The 21,727-nt window shown below is 39.3% G+C and overlaps 1 protein-coding gene across 2 annotated transcripts in view; it reads left to right on the forward strand.

Annotated features, from left to right (window-relative positions):
• Positions 1 to 21,727, forward strand: part of LOC116061495 (ankyrin-3-like) — a 172,946-nt gene that overhangs the window by 19,160 nt on the left and 132,059 nt on the right. Inside the window, exon 1 of one of the 2 annotated variants that reach the window (XM_035997560.1) lies at positions 341 to 582. The exons of the other annotated variant lie outside the window; for it this stretch is intronic. Within the exon in view, the coding sequence (XP_035853453.1) occupies positions 517 to 582 (66 nt within the window). The 5' untranslated portion in view covers positions 341 to 516. Of the gene's footprint in view, positions 1 to 340; positions 583 to 21,727 lie in introns of those variants that run through there. 2 annotated transcript variants of the gene reach the window in all.

Here is a 21,727-nt window from a genome sequence, read left to right on the forward strand (position 1 = left end):
ATGTACGAGCACTTTATCTGTCTGTTTGAACTTGTTGAAGAGAAACACTCCCCTCTTCTCTCTCTCGCACACACACACATACACACACACACACACACACACACACACAAACAACTGCCGATATTGATTGCTAATAATACCCGCGCCCCCGTAGCTTGTTGCTGCTCTGCTCTCACTTGTGGAGTCTGTGGGAGGAAACCAGAGCTCCGGACAGGTAGAAGTGAAGTGTGCGAGTTAGATCAGATAAAGAGAGAGCGAGAGCATGTGTGTCTCTCCATCGCTTCTGCCGGGCAGCCTTGTTGGCTTCCTCTCCTCGCAGACAAAATGTGTGTGTGTGTGTATGTGTATATGAAAGTGGGTGTGAGCAGCTGAGCGAGTTGGTCGTTGTGCGCGTTGAGAGTGGCCGCCCCTCCACTCTTCTCCGCTCATCCATGCTGGATTAAAAGGAAAAAAAAGAGCTTTTTTTTGGGCACACACACATACACACACAGCTGTTAGGGACACACAGCTGCTGAAATGAGCGAGGAGGTTAAAGAGAAGGCTACGGGGAAGTCAGCTCATCGCAAGAAGAAAGGAAAGAAGGTAAAATAATGACTTGTAAACAACATGGTGTGGCTGCTGTGAAAGAAAAACAAAATTCATTCTCAGTCCTTCAGACAGGAAATAAGAGCTGTGGTTTATTCTGTGCACAGAAGTTATAGAATATTCTTTCAAAAACATGTCTGATTTAACATTGGAGGATGATTTTTTTGTGTTTCATATTTATTGCCTTTGTTGATTGAGAGCAGCCTATTCGGTGTGTTTGCTGTCAGCCTTTGTTTAACAGGCTACTTGATAACGGAGCACTAACATGGTGTATCAGATTTCGTTCTTCAGTGATTCAATAATAAACAGCGTTTTTTTCATTCTGAATATAGTAGTTTTTGTTAAAAAGGTTTATTGTGTACAGGTTCCCTTTTGAAATAACTCATACAGAGGTTTGTGATGTGGTGATGTTGCTGGGTTACTTCCATGTATTTTGGATTTTTTTTAGTTATATTTTTATATTCAGCAATTTTATGTAGCAATCCTGAATCTTATTTCTAAATATTTCCTATTAAGTTGAATAGGAATCCTTTTTGTTGCAACACAAAGTGTGGCTATGGGCAATAGGCACCTGTTAACCTGTTTATATGCTCAGTGAGAGCAGAGAATAGGAAATGAAAAGAGAGTTCAGGTGCAAAGGGAAAATAAAAGGATGGTAAAGGGAGGGAAGACTATGTAAACAGATGAGAAAGAGATGAGGTGAAAGGTAAAAGGTAAAAGATTATAGTAAGAAAAGGCTAAGAGGGAGAATAGGGGGAGAAAAGAAGAGTATGACAAGAGATGAAAGTGAAAAGTCATGATGAGCATGAAAAACACACTTAAAACATTTGTGATGAATCCACAGCAACATCGTGCAGCGTTACAACATGAATTAGCCAATATGGCAATCATTTCTGGTGATGATAATGCAGAAAATGCCTTTTGTGCCCATTCAGTGAAAAAAATGGGGTTTCCTGCACTTACATACTTGCATAGACATTAGGATGTTAAGTTTTACATAAGCTGGCTGTCTAACAGTTGTGTGTGTGTCTCTTTAGTGGAGCATTTTTGCACGGCAATTAAATAAAAGTTGATGGTGCAACACAGCTAACATGCTATGCTAGCTTCTTTCTCTCTCTGGATGGCTTGCAATGGACCTTTTTCACAGCAGACATTTTGACTTGTCATAGTAGGAAAAGCACAGCTGAAATTGATAACCTTAACGATGGCTCAGTTCCATCAAGTGTCCCAGTAAGCTATTTCAGTGAGTCAGCATGCACAATACCAGGGCCTCTCCTAAGTGGAATGCAGCCAGCATTAATGGTTTTGAATACACCTGTGCTTTTCTACTATGACAATTCAACATGTCTGCCGTGAAAAAGGTCTATTGGTTAAGGGTGCAAGTTTGCATGTCAATGCTTGATAAAGTTGAACTGGAAATATTAGCGCAGACTGTAATTCTATGCATTGATGTATGTGTATACAGTATGCGTGTGTGTTTTTTTTGCAGAGCTTACAGTATACTGCTGTGAAAATGGCTGCTGGCTCAGCACCTTTTATTCTCTAAGATTCAGCCTTATGTTTAGTCAGCTGTTCTAAATTGCCTCCCTGCACGCACGCACGCACACACACACACACACACACACCACAGTCTTCTCTATTTATTTAGTGTAACAGGTGCTTTTGTCTGTGCGGACAAAGAAGGCACCATATACAGTCTATGTAATTTCATACATCTTGTAATATTGATGCTATGTCCTTTGGAAAAGGCAGGGCTCTCAGAGTTATATCTGTAATCTGTTTGTTTTTAAAGAATGCAAATGGGTGCTACAGAGAGGATAAGACGGGAAGGGAGCTGGAGAGAAAGGTCCAGAAAAGTAGAGGAGGAGTCTAAAAAGGGTGGGGAGGAAGAGATGGAGAAAATGTCAAAGTGGAGAGAGTCAGGATGAAGGGAAGAAGGGAGGTGATCAGGGAAGAAAGAGAGTGAATGTGATGATTAAGAGCAGAGAGAGGGAATGATAACCTCACGATTGTGTTGTGAGACGGCGTCTCGACTGATGAGAGATGACTGTTGTGTCGCTGTGATCCTGCAGAGAAGAGACAGTCTGGGAGGAAAGGAAGAAAAGAGGAGAGAAGGCAGCATGAGCAGATGAAAAAGAGAGTGAAGTAAAGTAGATAAAAAGGGAAGAAGCAAGAGGCAGATGAAGAGAAAGGTAGGCAGAGACTAAAGAGGAGGAAAATGGAAGAATAAAAAAAGAAGGAAGGCTATTAAAGGAATGAGTAGACAGGATAAGTAGAGAGATCGGGAGAACAGAAAGTAAAAAAAGAAGAAGCATGTTTTTGCTTTGATGAGATAAGTGTTGCCTCCCATCTCCACCTGTTGCTAGGGACACAGTATCTGTGGTGATAAAACCACAATAGAAACAGTAGCACTGATGTGGATGACAACATGCAGTATGTGCACGAGTAACTGGGAAGAACCGTCACATCCGGCAAAATGGAACAATTGAATGCTTGGATGTGGGTGTGTTTAAGAATGTGGAAATATTTAGTGAGAGAAATGCTGTAATACTTCAGTTGGATGAAGCATCACATGTCAATAAACATACCGTTGTCTCAGCTGAGGGGTTATTAAGCAAGCTACCATTTTTAATGCTGCTTTGTTGTTGTAACTTAGGCTTTATTATCAAACCTTTGCATTCCTAGAAGTTCTTTTTTTGTCAACGTATTTTTTCTTAAACCAAAGAAACTCTGTTAAAATTGGGACGATAATAAAAGGAAATATTACCAGTGCTATAAACAATTTAAAATATCAATCTGTCTTTTATTAACTCCTCCAGACATTATGTTTTTGGTCCCTTTCCAAAAAAAAATTAAGTCGTATTCTTGCTGGAATACCACTTTATTTTTTATTTTTTTTTAGTGTTTAGGTCATTTCTGGTAAAGTTAGGGGAGTTGCGACAGACAGATTTAAAAAAAGATGGTCAAAATCAAAGAATCAGAGGCCGAGATATTGCAAGTCATGTTGTAACATTTTCTGTAAATCGATTCGTGATAGATTGTGTTCCATTGATTACACTTGGTCTATTATATTACTGTTATTTCACTCATTGATAAAGCTAACAATTTTAGAAATATTGTTAATCTAATTTGTCTAATGGACAATTCAGATGTTCATGAACAATAATGTTTTATTAAGTAGCATATTGTGGCCATATTTACTATCATATATATTTGTCCTTATCTGTCCACCCTATGTGTCAGCGGTCTTGGTTTTTAGAGAGAGAGAGAGAGAGAGAGAGAGAGAGAGAGAGAGACATGGGGGACCTAAGAGCTTAGCAGGTGTGTTAATGGATGTAGCTATGACTACCAAAGACCCGCTGGGAGAGGGAGGAAGTGAGAGAACCAGTTTGGAGCTTAGTCATCAGGTAGAGAAATTGCATGCAGCTCATACTTCAAACATTCAGTTGGTTTACTGGAAATCTAATTGTGTTAACTGGAGTACTTCAGCATGTAGACACTGAGTGATTGAACTGGATGAAATCTAGCAGGATGAAAACAGATTGAAATGGGCTGTCACAACCTGCTTTTCGTCTGTGCGTGTGTTATTACTATGTAACTCAAATCCCCCGCCTGGTTGGGTTGCTGAGGAGGGAAGACGGTGACAGAGGACGCTGCTTGTACCAGCAAATACCTCAACAAAGTGTGGAGGTGTAGATAGCCACCAAATGCCAAATATGTTCAGTCAGTTAAAAAATGTTGCTTATTTGTCTAAAAATTAATTCATTTAAATTTTATTCATAGTATCAAATCATAACAAGAGTTATCTCAAGACACTTTACAGAAAGAGTAGGTCTAGACCACACTCTATAATCTACAAAGACCCAACAATTCCAGTAATTCCCCGAAGAGCAAGCAGTTAGTGCGACAGTGGCGAGGAAAAACTCTCTTTTAGGGAGAAACCTCGGTGGTGAGGAAAACTTCCTTTTAGGGAGAAACCTCAGACAGACCCAGGCTCTTGGTAGGCGGTGTCTGACGGTGCCGGTTGGGGGTGTGATGAACAATGGCAATAATAGTCACAATAAAGATAATGGAACTATGTCTAGAAATACTGTACTGAACTGTAATGCAAAGGCAAACTTTATTTAAAGTGCTCATATTATGCTCATTTTCAGGTTCATAATTGGATTTAGTGGTTGTACCAGAATAGGTTTACATGGTTTAATTTTCAAAAAACACCATATATTTGTTGTACTGCACATTGCTGCAGCTCCTCTTTTCACCCTGTGTGTTGAGCTCTCTGTTTTAGCTACAGAGTGAGACATCTCACTTCTGTTCCATCTTTGTTGGGAGTCGCACATGAGCAGTAGCTAGGTAAGGACAACCAGCCAGTCAGAAGCAGAGTATGAGGGAGTGCCATGCTAGCACATTGGCGAGCATTATAATGTGTGTTACAAAGTGACCATGTTTGTCTCTGAAGTAAAGGCTGGACTACAATAGAGCTGTGTGGAGCAGTTTGTGAACAGTGTTTTCTGTGGGAGATGGTAAGTCCCTTTGGGGAGGACTTTGGGCTTTTTCACTTTGTAAACCTATAACATGCACAAAAAAGATATATAACACAATAAAGGTAAGGGAAAAAGGCAAAAAGCATAATATGAGATGCAGAGTACCCATTTCTGCTAATAATTAGACTTGAAACCTGGAATATAAAATGTTATATTAATATAATTTATTATTTCTGAAGTACGTTTGTGTTAACTGTTTTTTCCACGGGAACCAGCCAATGGAAGCAGCTCTCTGGCTTCTAATAATGACAGCTCCACTTCAATAAAATCCCATCTGTTAGAGGGAGGTGAGCAGCACATGTATGCATGGTGTGTCAGTGTTTATGTGCTGTTTTAGTAAGCGAAGTGGACTGTTGCTTATGTAACATGACTGCCCACGTTCAGTCATTTTCAACCCACACCCTCTCCAATGTCAATACTGTCAATGCTTTCAATAGGCATGAAGTGGTAGCTCCTTGCAATCCGATTTATCCAAAGTGCAAGAGTAAGAAGAGAAGAGCTGAAATTATATCTTGTCATTTTATATCAATAATGGTGTCTTACTTGTTTGAAAAGTATGTATTGATTTATTCATACTGTAGGTGACCAATTCTTGGTGACAGTTTTAAAGGGATACTTCAACACAAAATCTATCTTCTAAATGTGTAACCCTGACCCTCTGTGTGGCTGTAAAGAGTTTGTAGTAAGTTAGTCCTTCTAAATGAGCTTGTGCTTCGATTCATGCTAATTACGATGGCTTCCAATGATGACAACTTCTACAACTTCTCAAATCCCTCGTGCAACATATTCTGACAATATCGTATTGTCTATTCTCAGACAATAATCTGTAAAACAATACTCCCTGGTTTACAAACTCACCTCCTTTTGATGGTCTGAAATTAGGGATAGACCGGTCCTGACCGATTATCGGGACGTTTTTTAGCAGTTTGCAGATTATCTGTATCAGCGGTTTATTTGCCTGATAACCAATAAAGTTAATTAATTAAAGAGTGTGCTACTTTGGCTCTGCTACAGCTCTGTGTCTGTCCCTCTGTTTCAGTTTCACTCACCTCTGAGTCTGACTTAATGTCCCGCCCACAACACTATCTGACTATCTGCTACTGGGTATTATGTTAAAAGTTTCAAATGTATTTAATAATTGCTTAAAGCATTTAAACAAATGTTTGGAGTCTGTAACACTCCAAAATCTTAATTTTGACTTAAAGATTTTCATTTTCACTGTATATGCATATCGGTTCCAAGTATTGATTATCGGTTTAATTAACTACTTATAATCGGTATCAGCCTTGGCCTTGAAAAATCAGTACTGGTGGATCCCTAGTCTGAATTCAGACTTATTACATTAAAATACAGCCTCCCATGCATGTTGCTCAGTTAAACCAGTCAGTTAACTTCTGTTATCTTCATGATGGCAACATGAGAGTATTTCCACTTTGGACTGAGTTTCCTCTCTTTCCTGTGAGTGGTGCTGGGTGGAGTCAGACAGGTTACTCTATACCAGGGTGTAATCCCAGCTGGAATGCCCGGTGCGCAGCATTTCGCGAGCATGGAGCTGGCTGCACTCCTGCACGGTTCATCATTCCTGTTGAGACAGATATTGCCAGGGAAACCCGATAACTCCTCAGGCACTAATACGAGCCATTGATAGTTGGCCAGGTTGTACTATGGGTGCCATATTGCCGGCACTTCTCTGAATGCAGGAAGTGTTGGCTGCAAAGTATAAAATTAACTGATGAGACGGCCCATTCTAAAACTGCTGGCTTGCTCAGCAGCTCAGCAATCTTATACTCGAATAACACCCCAAGCCGTGATGTACCGCTGCAGTTAAAACGGGAGCCATTTAGCAGCACCAGGGGGCGCTGCACCCACCTGGGAAGTTTGTGTTATTTTAATGATCATTAAACTGAGAGTTCAGTTTTTGACTTTTGAGTTTCCTCCAGGAAACTTGTCTCGCGTGATTATTTTAGGGCAGAGATCTTCAACAGGGGGTCCGGGACCCTTAGGGATTAAAAGTTTTTTTTTAAACTAAAGTGTCTTAACATAAATCCAACATATTATTAGCAAATATAAATTAGCCTATTTGTGGAAAAAAAACAAAACAATTATGATAGGATTACTGGCCCTTAGATAACGTAGTCACTAAGGTAGCCATCCACAGATACAGTTAATGCTAAAGATTCACTGTGCCACATGTATGTTTAACATAGTTAAAACATGATTTATAAAATCATGCCAACAATTATTATTTTAATAGCTTAGTATTCTGTTCACTAAAAAAAATATGTATAAAGGCGTTAGGCCGCCCTACACGTTATTGTAGCCCCAACTTAATTTGATACAATATACTGTATGTATGGTCCCTGATGCGTCTCTCTCAGTTAAGAGGTCCTTGGCTTAAAAAACGTTGAAGACCCCTGGTTAAGTGGGTACAACAATAGTCACACTCATTGAATTTATGGCATTTGCTTTGTTATTTTTTGCTTTTTGTATCACGTTAGTGGAGGTTGTCTTTATTCCAGGTGAGGTGGCCCACCTCTGCTAAAACAAAACAATTGGGAAATAGACCGTTTACCTTCACCACAAACATGTCATAACAAAGAATTTGACTTTATTCATGGTTATGTGTACTTTATGTATGTCAAGGCCACTTCCCCCCACCCCCCCCTTTATTTTTTACTTTATGTGCTGGTGAGAGAAGAAGTAGAAACACATTTGGAATAATATACACACTGTTTCTCAGATGCTTTAGTGTTGTGATTATCTGATCTGATTTGTTAACTTAGCTTACTAATATTTCATTAGGGTCAATGAAATCGTCGACTTCTAGGCACCTAACCCTAACCCTAACCATTGCCTAATCCAAGTCCCTTCCAGGCAGCGCTGCCTGGAAGAGGACGTTGGGGGTTTAAAACACCAAACACCAAGATTGACATACCTACGTGAATAAACTAATATTCTATACTGTGAAATTTAATTTAAAGACCGTAATAGACCTCTCTCTGCATCGTCTGCACCGCTAAACAATTAGCCTCCTAGCAATAGCAAGCAAGCTAGCATACTAGTCAGCCGGCCAACCTCTAAATTCACACACTCTTGTCACATTGCTATCGCCAGATGAGTGACAATTTTGTTCGGCTAATTTTCTGTAACCAACAGACTAGTTGGAGACCTAATTTACCTGTTGGGCCACAGACTAGAGAAAATGACAGAAACTACTGAGCCAATCTGAGCCTTTGTGGATTGGACTAATGTCTGTGTCATTACCGTGGTGTGTCAGAGTGAGAAAGATCGGGACCAGAGACTCTTGAGGGACTGACTGACAGAGGTAGCTGAGTTAGCACTAGTGCTAACAAGCTAGTGTTAGCTTTTATAGACCACGACTGGCTTTGCGAGCTATACTGTTATCGTACAGATCACCACAAGCTATGGGTTTGACTCAGTGTTAGTTTGTCAAAGTGACTAAAATGGTTTCACATCAGTAGAAAAGAATTATTAAAATGTTTGTTGTATTTTTACTTCAATATGATTGTTTTTGGGCCACCACACATTAATGAATAAGAGAGAAAATTCTTTGATATTAGGAGTGCAATAGGATATATTTGTGTATTAAAGGGATCCTTACATGTTGCTTTCAAACTCTGAGAAGACAGCAGGGGCTTGTAGTAATATTGGTGTGGCAACAAAGTGGCCACTCAGTCTAAATATCAGGTACCTTTTCAAAAGATCATTTTAATAGTGGAGGACTCTTCTGTGTGGAAAAGGTTATGGTAGCTGGAATTATACACATCAAATGGTCAAGAGCTTAATTCAAGAAGCACTACACTACGCTGTGAGAGTACAGTTTGTAGTTTAGCCTGCTGAGTCAACCGAGTGTCCTTGAATCCCAGAAGAAAAGCCCACATAAAAAATTTAATGCAACCAGTTGATTTAGATGAAGGGATGATAGGAAATATACACACATTAAAGCAGGTATACAATGTGGGAGCAGACTCAGCGTTAATACACACAGCGCTGCAATTTCTTCCAATTCATCATGCAGTGATTTTCACCCCCTCCCCTTTTTATTGTCCTGGTAGATACTCTAGCTAAGCAAGCAGCATACAGTATAATGTAGATGGTGATATTGTTCCAGGGTAAGAGTTGCTACCAGCTTGGTCCTTTAGAGTCAACATATTGTGTTTTTGCTGAGGCAGCCGTGGAGCAGAGTGCTGCGCTTGGCTCTCGTTCTCACACTTCACAGGAACAGGATGAAGCTCTGTTAGCATAGTTTGCTCAGTGTACAGGTCGCTCTCTTTTTACCCCCCATCTCTAGCTCTCACACACACATGTATAGCCAAAGAGGAGTTCATTTGAGATGATAAGGTGAAAGGGTTTAGAGAGAGAGAGAGAGAGAGAAAGAGAGAGAGACAAAGTGAGATGTTACCACTTATTGGCCTCGACTCGATGATTCAGTTCCAAATGTACATCGCTGGGTTTGCCTTGCTCAGCAGTTGACTGAGATACAAGACTGCAGACCTTTTCTCTCTTAAGATCTGCTTTAATCAACTCCTAATCCGAAGCAAGAAAGGATATCTGTGCAACATCATTTGTAATTACGTAGATCTTATAATCCTTTTGGGGCCCTTTATTATTCCTGTTCATCTGCAGATGAATGCAGAGTCATTTAACTGTATTGGTCCCCATGTTAAACTGGGCTGGAATTATTACGGCAACACGAACTAGCTAAAATGAGAATGTAATTATATTGACCAGGGTCTGGAGGTGCTGGATAAACACATATATTATATCTGTTTATTTTATTTTACTTACAGAGCCTGACAGATACTAGATTTTTTTAAGAATGTAAATAAAAATTCCAATAACGAGGCTACATCAGTCCATATAAGTGTTTTTCAAAACCTGCAATAATATATACTGTATATAATATTTTTGTTTTGGGACAGTTGGAAGCAAGAATTTTTGGAGAAGTTATAATCAAAAAGTTGCTCATTTACACATCCAGCAGTTACGAGCAACATTTACATTCATTTAGAATCGTGTTTGTGTCCACCTGATGAATTTAAGTCCACTATTCACTTTCTTTTAGCTCTGTTTTTGGTCTCCACCAACTCCTGAGGAAAACATCTGTCTTTTCAGTTGCTAAATGCTCCACTATGTTCACCAGCTAGTCTCTATCTGTGTATGTTTGCTGTTCAGTGCTGAGCAGGTTAGAGGTCGACCGATATGGTTTTTCTCTGACCGATGCTGATGCCGATCTTTAGAAATCAGGGTCAGCCGATTAATGCTGCCGATTTATTTTGGCCGATATTTGGCTGATATGTGCTTGTTTTTAAACCTCTATTTGAAAGATAAAATGTAACACTAATATACACAGAATTTCTCAAGAAAAACATTTATTGAACACTTCACCAATCTACACTGTATAGGCTACTTCAATTAAAAATGTATAATGTAAAAACATATGCCTACTGTATATTGTATAAATAATGTATGAAAAATATATTAAATAAACGAAACAGGTAAGAAGAAAATAAACTTTGTCAAATAAACCTTTCAATGAAAAAATAAAGTTTAGTGCACTTATCAGCATTTATTAAACTTCTGAGAATACAAATCTGCTTCACAGAAAGTGACGTTATTATTAATCTCAACACTATTTCCGCCTAACTCCTGTTGAATCACATCAGACTAGGGCTATCTGAAGTCAATTCTTGTTCACCTTGTTTGTTAGATCATTGTTCATTTGTAGCCTAAGTGTTTTATCTGTGTTTTGGGGATCCTACTGTTACATGTCTTGTTGACCTCATTCAAACACCTCTTAGTTGTAACTTAAAACTCATCCAAGCCAAGCCAATTTAATAAAATTAAGGGTTTTATTCGTGCTCGAGTCCATAGATGCAGTTAATGGATACAGGCACGGAGAACTGAAGGCTCTGTTAGCAACGATTAGCTCCGTTAGCGGTTAGCTCCGTTATAGGAGTGGATGAGACTGCCATGGACAGGGGTAACAACCAGACTCTGATAAATGACATTTGGGGAGCTTCCACAGCGGTGTGGCCGTTTTGTACGGTTTTATTAATACAGTTAATCCCAAGGCAAGAACACCAGCAACATGCTACTACTAACGGTAGCGTCTGAACCTGAAGTGGCTGCGCGAGACACACTGCGCAAGAATTCACGAGGGGAGGGGCTGGAGGCAGCTGGTCTGGGCGCGCTGTAAAAAATGTCGCCTATTCATGGTTTTAACACTAGGCTGCCCGCAGATGCGCCTGCTTATTAATTGGCTTGATATTGGCCGATGCCGATTATGTAAAAAAATGCCAAAAATCGGCCGATTAATTGGCCGGCTGATTAATCGGTTGACCTCTAGAGCAGGTAGTGTACAGTTGGGTTTATCAGAGCTTTTCCTTTAAAAACTGCTTCCTGCTGCGACCAAATACGACACTATGAGAGTGCTGAAAGTGAACCAAAACAGTAAAGTTGTTGGTCGGACAACTAAACAGTGACTTGAAACTCGCTATATAGCTCTGAAAACGGAGGGGAGCTGCATATTGAGCTGATAATTCTCTGTAGGTTCATCACTACGAGTGACCCCTTTCACATTGACACATTGTTTTCACATTTCATACATTATCATCAAATTGATTGTAGCCGCTTTAACGTAACATTTTGTTAGCTATTAGCTGACATATAAGCTGATACCAATATATCTGTTATAAGCTAAAATTGACAGATAATTCTGGCCATGCCAGTATATCTGTAGAGTTCTATTATCCAGTCTTTTAAAATGAAACCACAAAATGCATCATTTGCCTTGCCCTCCAGAACGACACATATATGACCGTAACATATCACTGTTTCAAATATAAAACCCTTTTTCTAAAACCGCTATGGTTAAGATTTGTTTAGGTTGAGGCACAGAAACGACTCGGTTAGGGAAAGATCACAGTTTGGGCTAAAATTACTACTTTGTTAAGGTTAAAGGACCGTCAGCATGGTTACATTAATAACCACTTGCTAAAAGTTTGGGAACGACTGCAGTTATGTTATTAAAAAAAAAAAGTTATAAAAAACTAACATTCACGATATTTTCTTGGGAGGACATTACTACCAATTTTCCACCTGCAGTTTGTAATATCGCATTAGGTTTGGTTTTTACCCTTTCAAGCCAAAATATTACATTTCTTACCACATATTTTCTCTTCTTCTGACTTATTGCCTTTCTGAATTAGCCTGGGAAAACCCTGACGAACTTCCAGCAAATTTGAGATTTGTTCTGCAAGTCAGTCTGGCCAAGAGCCCATTCAAGCCCATTTCCAATTTTTCCAAATCGAGGCACCAATGACAACCGTTGTGGCGGGCTTTACACGATGACGATAGCGCAGCGATAGCAAGCAGCTTTTTGTTTACATTCAACATGACGGCCACCAAAGCGCAGCAACCCGTTGATGCCGCTGTCGCTGCTACGTCACCCGGATCGTTGGTCTGATTGGTTGAAGGACTATCCAATGCACCCAGAGGCATTTGAGCGGTGTCCGGTGGTGACGCCCCTTTGGAAATGGGCTGTGAATGAAGCTTGCCCAGACCCACTCTCAGTTACAACTGAGAAGGGTCTGGTGTCAACCAGGCTATTTGTGAACTTCTCATATTTCCCTTTTCCCATTTTTGGTCTTTCTATATGTTCTCTCTCTGTTTAATCAGTCTGCCTCCTTTCTTTGTTGGTGATGGACTTTCCTGTTTCCATCTTCCTTGTTGTGGCCACAATTACGGCTGACATCAGCACGATGTTTAATAGCAGGATTTTCCATTTTATTACAATCACTCTGCCTTCTGGTGCAAAGGACAGTGATGTAATGTTAATCAATAGTGCGGAGAGGAAATGTTTATATATTGATTGTTACAGATGCAACTGATACAACCTCTATATACACTTGGAGGGGTTATGTGTACAGTATTTTTGCAAGATTGTGTATCAGAGTTCACTATCAATGCTGAGAATTGCCTGAATATGATTTGGTGTTTGGGGCTCAAAGGGTTGTAGTTGTATCAGCTTAATATGGAAAGGTGAGGCGTGTTTCTGCACAGTGGTGAATATATTGAGCTAGTAGTCATTTTTATACTGTATTCCCAGGGCTCATTTCAGTATATTAAAAACAAACATAGCTTAAATTTTGATCTTTATTTGACGTGAGGAGCGGCTGTAGCAGGTATAAAGGTAATAAATCCCATTGCTGTGTAAGGTTATTGCTGAGTGCAAGCTTCCTAGTATTACTTTGTGTCACAGACTGTAGTTAAATGTGCACAAACTCCATATAGCTGGTGAATTAGCTTAATGCTAGAGCGACTGACTAAGCAGCTGCAGTTTCAGAAGGAGCCATGGTTTGCAAGAAAGCTGGCAGAATGTCAGCTATAGATCACTGTTCAGTACCTGCACCAGCAATACAGCACTGTAGCTCTACTCACATTCATTTATTATCAGCTATAGTTTACAGCTTCACAGCTGGGGTGGGGGGTCACATAAGATAAATCTCTGATAGAAAAGCAGAAAAAAGTTATTTCTGCAACACAAAAGTATGTTTCTTTTTTGTTTTTAGACTATTCTTTATATTAGATAAGATATAAATTAGGGAATTGCTGTGCAGCAGTTGCGGTACAAAGTGGAAAAGAGTACAAACATAAGAAAATATCAATAAACAGATTCACCAAAAAATACACAAAAATAAACATATTCAAAATCATATTCACAAAATAAATGTGCCTCTGAAGATTATTTCAATAAAATGATATGAAAAAGGAAAATTACGCCATTTACATACAGTACAGTATGTAGCCTGTGACGAGGGACTGCAAATTGATATTACTTTATTTTTTTTACAAGCAAAAAAAGGTGAGAAAGTTCTAAGGGAAGGCTCACACTTCTGCCCAAGTTGAAAGCACTGCTTACGGGCCAAACTGGGCCATTTCTCCCACTAATTCAAAACTCCTCGCTGTCATGCTGAATTGCTGATTTTTAGTTGAATTATATGATTTTGGACAGGTCAATAACTTCAGTGTAGTGCGTTGTGCTGCCATTTTTCTGGACCTCTTTATATCTGGATGTATTTAGTACCCCTTGTCTATTAAATTGAACAGAGTATCAAAATATTTTTTTTAGTAATTGATGAGCGATAATGACAACATTTTACATTTTTTATCACTTTGGGGATTTGTGCAGTTCATAAGCACAGTCCCTGTTGATTTTATGGAAACAGAAAGGAGATCTGTGGAGTCTGGAGTCTATGCATTACGACATTGGCCTCTTACCAAACTGTAATGAAGCTTGCCCAGCAGAAGTAATTGGCATCCGACCAAATCATATCTTTGAAGCAGTTTTACACTACTGGCCTAAGAGGAAAAATATAAGGTGGGAAAATAGTCAGAAAATAGAACTTCTATTCAAATAAAATGACAGGAAGAGGCTGACACACTGTACGCAGCCTGGAGTTCATGGACGGAGCTTGGATAAAGGCCAAGTGAAGGTGCCAGACGGTAGTATGATTAGGCTAATGTGACTCTGTAGCCATGGCAACAGGAGCGTGCAGAAGGTGATGTAATCGTTTCAGGGGAAAGATCCATCTCTTTTCCTTCACATTTGTCACTGAACATCATTCAGTCTTTCCCTCCCTCTTTGTTTCTCTCCCGTGAATCTCCACCTATGTTTATTTCATCATCAATCTCATTTATGTGTTATTATCTCTTTTCTTTCTCATCCTTTGTCCTACTCTCTTCTTCCACATCCACCATTACCCCTCCACTTTTCTCTGCCTTTTTTCTTGTCTCTTCTTCCTTGCTTTCCCTAGATTTTTAAGTTGCCGAGAAGCTGATTGCTGCTTGTTTTTACTTCCATCACAGACAGAAATATACCAGGGAGAAAGATGAGCAGTTAGTTAGGTCAGTCATATAGGTTGGATGTTTGACAACCAGACGCAGTACCGTTTCTGTTACTTTTAGCTAACTATTTCAATGTTCATCCAAATATTTTTAGCTATTGGTTATCCAGACTTTGAGCTAGACTAAACTAATTGGCTAGTGGCTGTAGTTTCATATTTATCATACAGATACGAGCGATATCAATCTTCTCATCTACTTTTTAGTTACTAAATGAATCTGTGTGCGTCAGTAAGTCTATGGTAGAGATGCTCACAAGTCTCTGACCTAGAGTCCAAGTCAAGTTCCAAGTCTCTGAGCTAGAATCCAAGTCAAGTTCCAAGTCTCTGAGCTAGAGTCCAAGTCAAGTCTCTCAAGTCTCTGAGCTAGAGTCCACATATTTAGCATACAGCACTTCTTTAGTTTGGGCCGTGTTGTGTGAAATTTTAAAGCCAAAGCTTCTAATGAATGGCAGAGCAGCTGCCAGTGCGGTCAACATGTTTGTTGTCCTCTCTCACGTGTAGCCGCGCCCAGCAGAAATGTTACGTGTTACGTAGGTAGGTAATAGATTACGGTCAGATCATCAGACGTTTCCTAAAAAAGTTTCCTAAAAATAAAGATTGTTCACGTGTTACGCATCTTGAGTCCGAGTCGAGTCTAAAGTCTTTTGAGGACGAGTCTCAAGTCAAGTCTGAAGTCACTGTGTGTGTGACTTAAGGCAGATAAAATTAGTACAAATGATGAATGAAGTAAGAAAAGAAGAGGAACAAGTGCTGTAATAATGTGAGAAAAGGCAGAAGGCAAAGGGGTTTCTGGACTAGAACATTGAGAGTACTGGCAGGTCGCCTGCTGGAAATACCCAGGCTGTTCCTCACACACTGAGATGCACGTCATCATTGTCTGTGTGTGTCTGCGTATGTGTGTGTGCTACTTGTGAAGGCTGTGTATGCTTACAGTTAACAGTGCCATCACTAATCATGTCATGTTACACCACTGCAGCTAAGGGTGCAGGTAGCAACAACGCACGCACGGAAGCACGCACGCACGTACACACACACACGCACACACACACACACACACACACACACACACAATCTGCTTGTTTATAGGGCCATATGAATAGTATCCTCGTAACAAACATCCTCAAAGAAGCAAGCATGCCCTCTCTTTCTTTTACTATTTCAGTCTATTTGTCTCTGTCACTTCGGCACACACACACACACACACACACACACACACACACACCAATATCCACCATGTAAAATCAGCACAAAAACAGCACAGATGTACAATAAAAGTATTGGTTTCATTACACAGTTCAAGCACAAATAGGTGCAAACGCAACTTTTCTGAGCTGACTATGTACTCAGAAAACTCACAATATTAATACGACCGCTAATAATATTGATGTCAGTGCGGCACTTAAACCAAAATTTGTCCTTTGTCTCTTAAGATTTTTACATTTCTGGGGCGCCTGGGTAGCTCACCGGGTAGAGTGTGCAGGATGTTTGGGGCGGGAAGAAATCTATCTCTTTCTCTCCCTGACCCTGTCTTTCACTGGTTGAAGCCTGAAAATATTGTAAACAAATGAATAACAATTAATTACACTGGTCGGACTGTTCAGCTCTGTTTCAGGCTGGTCCTCATCCTCAACACGGGCCTTTTTCAGTCGCCGAAAATACTTTTCAATTCTCATCTGGATTGAAGCAGCAAACATTCAGTGTAAGAGTAAAAAATTACATAACATTATTTATAATATGTTTATTTGATTCACAGCTGCTACATATAGTGTTTTGACCTCGACAACCCAACTGCATTTTACAGCAAACTTGCGACTAGTTAACTTTCTAAAGCAGGCACAATCGCTTGTTTGCTAAGAGTCGGGTCGGTGATTGTGAATGTGTGATTGTGTAAAGGTGTTCACGAGATAGATACCAACCTTTCGTGAACTTGTCGAATTTGGCCAGCCGTCTTCTCTCCTTTATGGAGACAGACGCTGTGTGCACGGTGGGCTCGATGGTGTTTTAAGCCTCCAACGTCGCCTTCCAGGCAGCTAACCCTCACCTTAACCCTAAACATAACCATTGCCGTGCTGCCTGAAAGGCGACGTTGGGGGCTAAAAACACCAAACACCGCACGGTGGGAGGAGCTGGAAATGCAGCTGAACGTGTTTTAAATAGCATTTAAAAAAACGCAATGTGCGGCGGCCAGTGTTGATAGTGCGGCGCACCGCCACACATTAGTCTATGTGTGGGAAACACTGCACTTTCTCTGACAGTGAGCATTTTCCAGACTTTCATCTGCAATTCTCAGCTGCTTAACAGATGATTCAGACCCTGGTGTGTTTCTGTAGACGACAATCAGGAATTTATTTCCTTTGTGGCAGTAACACACGTTAAACTAGCCGTCAGAAAACTTCTGTAGGTTGAACTGGGCTTCCTAAACACTTTCATGGTTGACTAACTCTAAAAGAGACACTATGAATCGACTTGAAGACACTTGCTAGCCGAACAACAGTAAAGCTACAAACAGTCCAATATCTAATGTGATGCAAATTTCTAGTCTATAATACAACCAATGTAATTTCCAGAGAAGAAAATGGTCTTATCAGGCTAATAAGGTATTTTAGTCAGAGATGGCAAAAGTACTCACTTCCCATACTCAAGTAGAAGTACAGATACTTGTGTTATGATAAGTTCTGATTTAACTTCTTTACTCAAGTAAAAGTAACAAAGTACAGGCTTGGAAATTTCCTTAAAGTATAAAAGTAAAAGTAGCCTTGTGAATGACCATTTTTTATGCAAAGCTACCTGGACCACACAAATGTCAGATGAGGCCAAGGATGATTGGGAATGTCTTGCTGCTTGTCTGCCAAATCTCTGGGATCTCCGTTTTCTTCATTTTCAATCATGTTGCTGTCCATACTACTATGTGCTAACATTACCGCCATCAAGCCGCAATTTGCTGTAGTGGTGCGTCAAGTGCAACCTATATTCCCATCCAATTAGATTGAATTTGGTATTGATGACGCGGAAAATAACTCCACTGAAATTATTTGAAACTAAAGTAACGATCCAATTTTGTAAAATGTAAGGAGTAGAAAGTACCGATATTTGTGTTAAAAATGTAAGCAGTAAAAGTAAAAAGTCGGTGCAAAAATAAATAGTAAAGTAAAAATATCTGAAAAATCTACTTGAGTACAGTAACGAAGTATTTGTACTTAGTTACTTCCCATCTCTGATTTTAGTGCATTTTGCATACACTTGTGCATGCTCACAATCCATAGATATTAGGGGTGTGCAAAAAAATCGATTTGTATTCGTATCACGATTCAAGCTCTACCGATTAAAAACCGATTCAGAGAACTCCAAAAATCGATTCATATTTTAATTTTTTTTTTTTTTATTGTATGCAATCACATGATAGATAGATAGATAGATACTTTATTGATCCCCAAGGGGAAATTCAAGGTCCCAGTAGCTTACAGACATCACACACAACATACAAATACATCATAAACAGGATGTTAAAATAACAAACAAATCCACATGAATAATATGGACAATAAAAAAACATGAATGTACTAAGGGATGTATAAGATATATATATATATATATATATATATATATAAAATAACGCTTTAATTTCGATTAATTAATCTGAGAAAAAATAACGCGTTAAAAAAAATAACGCAGATTAATCCATTCCATATTGACGTTTGACCAGGAGCCGTTCTAGCCACCATTGGACTGTAAAATGAAGGAGGGAGACGAGAATGCGCTGCCTGGATCATTAACTGGAATATTTACTTGTAAAAATCTTCTTCCTGCCAACCCTGGCTACCGAAATCTGGTGCCACTGATATGTCTGCACTTCTCTCTGATGCTCTGAAGACGATACAGGCAACACAAACACCGCTGCATGTGACGCTAGTTAACACTATACTCAACAGCAGCTAACGTTAGCCTAGCGCTAGCTAGCTAGTTAACACTATACTAGACAGCAGCTAACGTTAGCCTACCGCTAGCTAGTAGCTGGATTAAACACGGTTACAATGCTGACAGCTAACGCTGAACGGTGTAAAGTTTGACTGTGTTTTACTGTAGAGGATTCAACAGCGGGATGTAACAATCTGCTGCTGCCGTCGGAAAAACAACACAGACGGTGCGTTCAATGAAACTGGTAACTACAGCTTCGTGGTGCATTTGTAGTTATTGTAAATGTCCTTTTCCCATCTGATGGTTGTTTTTGTCGTTCAACAGCAATTTACTAGTGAAATAAGTTATTGTTATTTTTATACATTATTATTAAATCATTTAATTTTGACCATCTGGCCTTAGCAATAAACAAGCCGTTCTTTAATGTCACCGACTGTTGTTTAGTACCCTTTTTTTTTCTTCTTTCTTCTTTTTTTACTTTCTTAAAAAGTATCGGTTCTGGCACCGTTAATTATGTATGCGATTAATTTCGATTAATTAATCACAGAGTATGTAATTAATTAGATAAATTTTTTTAATGCATTGAGAGCCCTTTATATATATATATATACACACATATACATACATACATACATAAATACATACATACATGGGAAAAGTAACTACATGTACATACTGTGAATCGTTTTTTTAATTGAGAATCGTTTTTTAATCGAAAATTGATATTGAATCAAATCGTGAGCCTAAAAATAGACAATAGATTTTTTGACATTCTCATCACCGGTGCTTCTGTTTTCCTCTCACCCCCCCATTTCTCATTCTTTTCTTTTTTAACCTACTACTACTCCTCTTCCCTCCATCCTTTCACTCCTCTCCCTCTTCCTTCTCCTCCTCCTCCTCCACCTCCTCCATTTGTCCCCTGCCTGTGGCCACATGCCTGCTGCTTGGATGTGTTGCCATGACAGCCGGCCAAGGTGTCATCGCCAGGGTCATTTGCATATGCCCACCAGAGTTAGGTCAGGATACCCGTCCTGAAGTGGCAGCATCGTGTTGAGTGTGTGTTAGAAAATACATGCTGTATGTGTGTGAATACATGGATTAGGATGAGGCGATGAGCTATCAGTATCTATGATGGAGAGTTCATGTCTGATTAACCTTTAATAATGTTGCGGCGGGTTATCATTCCACATGGATTATAGTACAGCTTCAAACACACACAGACAAGAAGAGTGCAATGGATATTTGTTCTCCAAAGACGACCAGATGAAAATGTAATGTACTATTCAAATCCAGTGTAATTTCACATGATCCTTGAGGAGGTTTTTCTGAGGTTTACTCATTACGCTGAGTGATCACTGGGGCTTCTACAGTTAGAAGTTACGAAACTTGCATCTGTTTTTTTTAGGTTGTAAACATAACAGTTTTTTGCTTCCATGAGTATTTCATACATAGATCTAAGGCTGTACCTTACCCCAAAAATGGCTCCAGTTTAGTTTATTTACACTGTACATTTATATTTAGAGAACTAAAGATACGTTTTCACATGTTAAAACATTTTACATGAGGTTTTGTGATATTTTACATTGGCAAATATTAGTGTGGGATTTCACATGTGATGAATTCTGATATAGGACACATGATTTGCGGACATTTCCTATTTGAAAAATATGAAAACGTTAATTTCACAGTTGTTTTTTTAATTGGTTAATCGTTTTTTTCTGAAAAATGTATTAAAAAAAAAAAAAAAATGCCCATCACAGGGACCACAGGTGACGTCTACATATTGCTTTTTTGTCCAACCAGCTGTCCAAAACCAGAATGTTACAACTAAATAAAACCATTAAAAGAAGAAGAAAAAAATCCCCACCTGTTGGGTATGTTTGCTTAATAAATCACTTAAACTATTAATCAGTTATCAAAATTGGAGCTCTAAACATTATATTTAAGGCTCTATTTAGGCTTTATATAATTATTTTACACAGGCTATCTTTCACTTCCTTTAATCTGAAAGGACCATGTTGTAATACATGTACATAAACAATAAACAAATGCTCTGAAGTATGACAAAGATTAGTTCTCCCATTCCTGAATGAGATCCATCTGTTGCTGTGGAGGGATGTGAAATGTGAAGGGGCGTGATGTGGTTTGATATGACCCCTGCACGGCGAAGGGATACTCGGCTCGGAGTTGCTATTTGTAGCTCGTGTATCCGGTTGCCTTGGAGACAGCTGGCAGAGCGCCAGCAGGAGACCGAAGTTGACCTCAGACTTTTCAGATTACTCTAAGTTTAAGCACCACACTGGTCGTGGGTACTGTACAGTATAAAGCCGCTTCCCTTGTAATTTTGAGTTTAATGGCTCTTGTATGGTTTCTATTTTATTTTTATTCTCATTATTTTAATTATTGATTATTTTTCTACTCCTCACAAAGCACCCTGTCGGTATTCGCCGCATGAGTAGTGCCTCCTTGATTGATCCTGATGAGACTTGTGTCCAATTAGAAACAATTAGGAGGATCTGGTTGTGAGAGGGAGTTTGCCAATGTTGACAGGTTGTTCTTGCAGTCAGACCAGAACAAAACAAAGGGCTGTTTAAAATTGTTTAATACAACAGTACTTTTTCGTACTGTAATATAAACATGTTTTATACAGAAAAGAGGAAGCCAATGTTCTCAAAGAATAAATGTTGTCTAAATAGAAGAAGAAATAATTAGTCAATCAGTTGGTGATTATTTGACCGGAAAAGTATTTAAATT

Source organism: Sander lucioperca, chromosome 22, assembly GCF_008315115.2.
Source record: "Sander lucioperca isolate FBNREF2018 chromosome 22, SLUC_FBN_1.2, whole genome shotgun sequence".
In the NCBI taxonomy this organism is placed as follows: domain Eukaryota; kingdom Metazoa; phylum Chordata; class Actinopteri; order Perciformes; family Percidae; genus Sander; species Sander lucioperca.